This window comes from Nothoprocta perdicaria, unplaced genomic scaffold (genome assembly GCF_003342845.1).
Source record: "Nothoprocta perdicaria isolate Ctin4 unplaced genomic scaffold, notPer1 scaffold_143, whole genome shotgun sequence".
NCBI classification, from domain to species: domain Eukaryota; kingdom Metazoa; phylum Chordata; class Aves; order Tinamiformes; family Tinamidae; genus Nothoprocta; species Nothoprocta perdicaria.
The window spans coordinates 1,622,928-1,629,897 of NW_020454572.1; the positions used below are offsets into that span (position 1 = coordinate 1,622,928).

Consider the following 6,970-nt stretch of genomic DNA (forward strand, 5'->3'; position numbering starts at 1 on the left):
GCGCCGTGACGCGGTTAGGCCGGGCCGGAGCGCGAGCGGGGCCGCTGAGGTGAGCGGGCCGGGAGCGGGACCCGGGGCCGCGGATCCCGGGCTGTCCCCGCCCGTGCTGACGGAGCCGCGGTCGCACCCATGGGCGCCCCCTTCCCCGCGGGYCTGCGAGGTCCCGAGGGGGCCGCGCGGGCTCCTCGCTCGTGGGGCTGCCCACCCTCTCCCTCAGCGGCCCGTGCGCTCTCTGCCAGGTCGGGGCCGCTGCGGCCATGGGCGAGTACGGCATCGAGCCGGGGCAGCGCGTGGCCGTGCTCTGGGACGCCTCCGCGCCGGCGCAGCAGCTGAAGGACTTGGTGGAGAGGATTCAGGCGCTGGTGGGAGCCGAATCCCGCGTGTCTGTGGAAAACATCAGCCAGCTGCCTCAGTGTAAGGACGGTATTTCTGCTTTTGCTGCTGCCGATGGCGCTGCCCGGCGTTCTGGGTAGGCTTTCAGAATAGCCGTAGCAGAGGCTGCCAGCCCGCAGGTCCGCAGAGGTGATCGGCTCTGCTCGTGTTCTCATGGCCGGGCTCTTCAATCAGCTATCGCTGCTGCACGCAAGCCTGAGAGATGTGGAGAGCGGGCGAAACCGCTGTATTAAGCAAAGGGGGGGGGGTGTATCTATAATTGTATGAGCCTCTGTCTTGATCGCTCTCTTTTCAGCCGCCCACGGAGCGTCCAGTTTCGATGTGATTCTCTGCGGCCTGGTGCCCGGCAGCGCGGCGCAGCACGGCGCGGACCTGCTGGCGGAGATCGCCCGGATACTCAAGCCAGGGGGCCGCGTCCTCCTGAGAGAGCCGGTGGTTACGGAGACAGGTGAGAGGGTCTGCACCGGGTCTGCTTCCCAACCCCACGGAGAAATTCTTGTGGGGCCTGGGCCGAAGCGAAAGGAGCAGGAACGCTGACTGCTCTTCAAAGAAAGACTGCCATTCCCCTCATGCACTGGCCTGAACAGCAGGGGTTTATCCTGTGTTCAGGTTGATACCAGTCCAAGATGTGTACGAGGATTCTCCTTCTATTGGAAGTGCAGAATAGGCTTGTTGTGAAGCCAYGCCAAAAGGCTCGGTGGGCACTGACCTTGAAGGGCTTAAATGTTGCTGTAGATGTCACATTTCTGCAGCCTTTTTGAAGTGATTTTGAAAGTGCCTTTAGATGTGGCATGTTGGCAACAGATGTGGAGGGGAARTGGTCCCAGGAGTCGCACAGAATCCCAGAATGGCTGAGGTTGGAAGAGACCTCTAGGGATCCTCCAGTCCAACCCCCTGCTGCAGTGGGGACACCCAGAGCACAGGGCACAGCGTGGCATCCCGGCGGGTTTGGGAGACCTCCAGAGGAGGAGACTCCACAACCTCCGTGGAGTTGTTTGGGTCTCTGTTATCCGGAAAAGGTAGGAACGCTTTTGGACTAAGTCTTGCAACGGAAGSCCAAGCACCTGCGCTAGGAGGGCAGAATTATTTCTCTGTCTTTGATGTGACCTTGTTGGCGCCTGAACCTTGTTGGTTCAGACTGGAAGGAGGAAATAACCCCCCACCTCCTAACAGCAGAAACGTTCCTGTTAATGTTGTTGTTGTTGGCCTAATCTGCAGTGTGGARAACGGTGATTTGACCGGCAGCAGGAAACTCCTCCTTGAGGTGGGGAGGATTTGCCAGTGTGTTGAATCTGGCAGCAGCTCTGCACTGCTGGCAGCACCTTAGAGGGGGAGCCTGTCTGAGACACAGGACAAAACGTGCAAACTCAGGAGCAGCAGGGCCTTCCTGTTTCCAAAGTCGTATCTGGCAGGCAGGAATTTGGAATAAAGTGCAAGTGGGACTGAGGTGAGGTGGGTATTTTGGGTTTGTTTGATTGTTTTTGTTGCTATTTCGTCCCCRAGGGAAGAGGCCTGTTAATAGTTTATGATAAAAGGGTGACTAATAACTTTYGATGGCTAGAATGAGCTCTTGAATATTGTGTTTCTGAATATAAAGTTCATGTAGGCATCTGTGTTTTGAAAACTTAATGAGTTATTCACTTAAAATGGTTTGGGGAGGGAGGGTTTTTTTCCTTCTTCTAAAGGGTGTTAACTGAACACCYTTTCAGGGTTGGGTCAGGAAGGTTTCAACATCTGTAAAACAGATCCAGAGCTAGAACTAGCTTTGCATCCTCAGGCAGTTATCTCAATGTCTGCTCTCTATGTCCTAATCCTCCCCTCCTCTTACCCCTGCTTTTGTGTCTTGCAGAAAACAGCCAGATCAAGACAGCAGCCAAACTCCCCACAGCTCTGACCCTCTCTGGGCTGGTGGAGGTGAAGGAGGTAGGTGGGTACTAGCGGCATCACAAAGCTCCCTCCCGCTGTTATCTCGGGAAGCGGAGCAGGGATCCTGAAAGGCTCGCTGCGTACGAGCTATTGAGTGTCACAGGTTTGCCCTACATCCGCACGCGCGCTGCCTGCCATAATAAAAGCTTGCTGCAAAGATCCTGCTTTCCTTTAGGGCTGCAGATTTACAGGAACCCGTGTCTCCCTGCGGCGTGCTGAGCTGCCCTTTGTGTTGCGGCTGGGGCTGCCTCACCCTCTGCCCTGGGGAAGGGGAAGCAGGGGCTAAGGGGCCGCATTCAGAGCAGTTCTGGGCTGGGCGCCAGAGCAGGGTGGTTCTGCATGAGATCAACCCGAGATGTTGCACTGCAGCTGCGAAAGGAGCCCCTGACCCCGGAGGAGACCCAGTCGGTCCGAGAGCATTTGGGCTACCAAGGCAATGACCTTCTCATGGTTCAGCTGGAGGGCAGGAAACCCAACTTCGAAGTGGGGTCCTCGAGTCAGCTCAAGCTTTCCTTTGCCAAGAAACCTTCGGGTAAGAAGCACCGAATGTCTGGATCGGCTGCCTCTCAAGGGACACTTGCCACTTGAGACAGCGAGGCAGCTCTGTTGCAGAGCTGCTTGAATTCCGTGTACTGGGAGCAGATGGGAGAGTGGCTGGAGTAACCATTATCTGTCATTGCCCCCAGGAAAGCCCTCTGTGGACCCGGCGACTGCGAAGCTGTGGACTCTCTCTGCCAACGATATGAATGACGATGAGATGGTATTTGCAAGTCTGTGCTGCTTTTTTTCCTCTCCCTTCTGTTATTACAGAGTTTCAGCCCTGCCRTTCGGTGGCCTCTACATCTTGAGAGGTGGCTCAGCACCCCCAGGGCAGAATTTATCTGCTGCTGGATGAGGTCTGGGGTGCAGTGAGCATGTAGTTAAGAGGGCAGGGCTGCAGTGCTTTAATGCTACTGGGGTAGTACCATTTCTTTGAACAYAGCACAGCACAGTGGTGTCTTTACCTACTGACAAATCCCTTTCCTGGGGGTGTTTCCAGGATCTGCTGGACTCGGATGAGCTGTTGGATTCCGAGGACTTGAAGAAGCCAGATCCGTCATCCCTCAGAGCTCCCTCTTGCAAAGACATGGGCAAGAAGAAAGCCTGCAAGAACTGGTCAGTGTTGGGATTAGAAGAGTTGTGGAAGCTTAACAATACTCTAAAAAAAAATCGCCAAATTCAACTGAAAAAAAAACCCGAGGCCAAACAGTTTTGCTTAAGCACTTCATGTTATAAGTTAGTCCAGCTACGGAAAAACAGTTTTAAAAGTGTCTTCCTCTTGCATTTTGGCCACCTGCCTYGACACTGCTAGAAATTCCTGCGCTCACATCTGAGCAGCCTTCTTGGGGGCGCAGGATGGCCACAYGGTTTGTACAAGCTTCACTAAAATCCTGGTTCTCCCGCAGTTTTCCAGAAATAGCCCACGTGGGTATAAAGAGATCGCCGYGTCCTTCAGTGTCACGTTTCCCCTTGGTTTCAGTCAGAGGAATGTGTGTCAGCACTTGTGTTTTTAGAAACTGTGGTGTCGGAGAAGCGGCATTCCCAGGATGAGCCGTGCCTGCCACGGCGAGGGTCGCTCCCGCTTGTCCACACGCAGGGCCGGAGCGCGTGTCGGCAGCGCCTTGAAGCACAAAGACTCAGGTGGTTTCCTTATTTTCGGCAGCACGTGTGGCCTGGCTGAAGAGCTGGAGCAGGAGAAGAGGAGCTCGCAACCCAGATCGGCCTGTGGCAACGTAAGCGAGCGCTTTSGTTTCTGTGCTGTGCCTTGTCCTGAGCAGTCTGCCCGAGAGCCAGCAGCTCCCTGGTCGGCTCCCCGCTCTCCGTTGCTCCCCGTGCGGATCCTGCCTCGCAGCTTGTCCCGARGGGCCTGCCTGGCTCGGCTGCCCGGTGCCCGTGCACTCCGAACGGGCACGTGCCGTCYGTCAGAGCACCCGCGGCCCCGCGCCGTCCTTTGCCCGCCGCTGGCACCTCCTGCGCCGTCTCCTCCTCGAGGATGACCCCGCGGGAGCGCCGGGGCTTGGCGGTGGCCGGGGGGGAGCCGCGGGTGTTGGGAGGGGGCGGAAGGGAAGGGCTCCCCAGGGATGGGGTGTCCGGCCGCGTCGCGCAGGGCCGGGCGCTGCCCTGCGTTCGGTGGAGCAGCGCGCGCTTGTCCTTCCCCGCCAGTGCTACCTGGGCGACGCCTTCCGCTGCGCCAGCTGCCCCTACCTGGGCATGCCCGCCTTCAAACCCGGCGAGAAGATCCTTCTCGAGGAGAACCAGCTGCACGATGCCTAACGGCAAGGCGCTCGTGCGCGTCCTGCAAAGGCCTCTGCTTTCCCAGCAGTCCGAGATGCAGAGCTTCTTCCCGTCCTTCATCTTCTCCAGTCCATGCTCTCGGGACAATATTCCTCATGGGGAGGGACACTGTGGGTGCTGATACTGCTGTGAATTCATCAGATTTAATCAAGCTTGGGATGTCTGATAATCTCTGGTGACGGGTGGCCTTGAATGTGTGAGACTTCCATGTTACGCCTTGTTTTAGGTGGCCTGACGYGTATGGAGACACTGTCCATCACAGCCTGTCCCTCTAGGAAAGGGAAGTGGGATCGAGTGCCACACTGACCTTCTCTGTGCGTGGCAGGAGCCTCCTGGGTGCTTCCCCGGGCCGTGTCCTGCTCCGTGCCCTAATCCCCGCTGCATCGGCCGCYCTGCCGCGGCTTGCAGGCTGCCCCTGGCCTCCTGCGCTCTTGGGACGCTCCTGGGACCCGCGCTCCTTGCCACGGGGAGGCAGCTCCGCGCCTCCTGCCCTGAGCCGGGAGCTAGCCGGGAATTCCCAAGGGCTTTAGGAGCGTGCCAGTCATTCCCCCCCCCTTCCCCTATATTCCTCACAGTGCAAGTGATTAATAGGGGTTGCGAAGCCTCCTGCCCTTGCGGCAGAGAGCGGATCAAACGGGATCCCTGCGTTTCCCCAGCACCTTTCCGTCCGGTGTGCRCTGGCAGCGCAAGGGTAGTGCAGGACCGTCCCCTCTTTTGGGGGCTGCCTGGAGTGTCCAGTGAGAGAGAATACAGCAATGACTGGAGTTCTGGCTTGCTGTGGCCGCTCTCTGCTGCTGCTCCATGAGGTGCTGACAGCTCTTATTAAATATTTGTGTAGTTTCCGCTTGTGAAGCATCCACGTGGGGCGGGCTGAGGCCGCCGCCCCTCTTCTGCCCTCGGCTTTCTCCTCTTCAGGAGAGGAAAGGTGGGAAGCCCAGCCTCTCCCTAGGGGATTGCTCTGGAGCTGACGCGCGGTAGCTTCGTGTCGCGGTGCTGCCCGGGCGGCCTCTCGTTGGGAGGAGAGGCCAAGTTCCTACGATAAACGTGACCAAGAGCAAAGCATCTCTTCGCGGCAGGGTGCTGGTGGCGTTCGAAACGCCGCCGTCTCCTCTTCCCCGGGCTCGCGTTATCCGGGCTCGCGTCGGTTTGCGGTTTCTGGCGCTGTTAATGGCTTGGGTCGCGGGGCAGACCTTGGAGTCGTACGGCAGTCAGGACACCGGTTAAACCTCCTCGCGGAGCGAAGGGAAAGGGCAGGGCTCAGACCTGGGGAGACGCTTCCCGCTGCCGCCCGGGGCTCCGTGCGGCCGGGCCGGGACACGACCCGGAGCTTCCTGAGCGCGGGTGGCTCCTGCTCCCCTCCCGGASGGGGTTGGGAGGGGAAGGGGCTCCCGCACGGGGGGCACAATGGGGGCTGTGTTGGACAGGCGCCCCTGGCTGGCATTGGGGGTTCAGGGGGAGGATTCCAGTGGGAAGCCCGGATCCAATTCCCGGCCAATGCAGCCCTCCTTTCCTCAGCCCCTCTCCTCTRCAGCAGCCCCTGGCCCTGCCCCGGTGCTTCCCTTGCAGCCCGCTCTTCCGCCCCGCACAGGGAAGCGCCAGCCGAGCTGGGCTGCGGCCCTTGCGATGCCCTGTTCACTCTGGAACCTAATGACCACCCCCTGCATTGCCATCACGTCTCAGGCAGCCCCGACAGGCCCTGCTGTGGCTCCGGCCCCACAATCAGAGAAGGTTTCTTGGCTCCTCCTCGTTGGGGACTTCCCCACAAGCGCTGTCCCCTGGCCAAGGGGGGCTCCCATGTGGGGCAGCCGTGGGGCACCCCACAGCTGGCATTGGTGGTTCAGTGGGAGAATTCTCGCCTGCCACGCGGGAGGCCCGGGTTCGATTCCCGGCCAATGCAGCCCTCCTTTTCCTCACCCACCGGACCCGTCCTGGCTCTGCCTCTTGTTGACCCCTCCTGCTCCAGCCCCAGGGCTGCCCCCCTGCCCCTCTCCGTGGGGCAGCTGCCCTATGGAGCGCTGCTTGGCCGCACCTCTGCCCATGCCTGAGCCCCACGGGGCAGATGATGCTTCCMCCTGCCTCCCACGGGGGCCCTTGGAATACGATGTTGACTCTGGAGCCTAATGATGACACCCTTCCTTGCCATCGTTTCTCAGGCAGCACAAAGTGATCCTTGCAGGAGGGGGATCCCCACAAGTGCTGTCCCCTGTCCAGGGGGGGCTCCCGTGTGGGGCAGCCGTGGGGCACCCCACAGCTGGCATTGGTGGTTCAGTGGGAGAATTCTCGCCTGCCACGCGGGAGGCCCGGGTTCGATTCCCGG

The 6,970-nt window shown here is 59.5% G+C and overlaps 2 protein-coding genes and 1 non-coding gene across 3 annotated transcripts in view; 2 read left to right on the forward strand and 1 right to left on the reverse strand.

The window, feature by feature from the left end:
* The window catches only part of COQ9 (coenzyme Q9), a 5,779-nt gene extending 5,648 nt beyond the window's left edge, over positions 1-131 (reverse strand). Inside the window, exon 1 of the mRNA XM_026034359.1 lies at positions 128-131. Coding sequence (XP_025890144.1) covers positions 128-131 — 4 coding nt within the window. The remainder of the gene's footprint in view (positions 1-127) is intronic.
* A 112-nt stretch (positions 132-243) lies between these two features.
* On the forward strand, positions 244-4,690 carry CIAPIN1 (cytokine induced apoptosis inhibitor 1). Its single transcript, XM_026034444.1, has 8 exons — positions 244-414; positions 689-841; positions 2,243-2,316; positions 2,689-2,851; positions 3,006-3,079; positions 3,359-3,474; positions 4,022-4,091; positions 4,522-4,690. Exons 1-8 carry the CDS (start codon positions 258-260, stop codon positions 4,630-4,632), a joined length of 918 nt encoding a protein of 305 aa, XP_025890229.1. The 5' UTR covers positions 244-257; the 3' UTR covers positions 4,633-4,690.
* Positions 4,691-6,479: 1,789 nt separating this feature from the next.
* TRNAG-GCC lies at positions 6,480-6,550 on the forward strand. The gene has a single exon. It is a non-coding gene; the product is annotated as a tRNA-Gly (tRNA).
* The last annotated feature ends 420 nt before the right edge of the window (positions 6,551-6,970 follow it).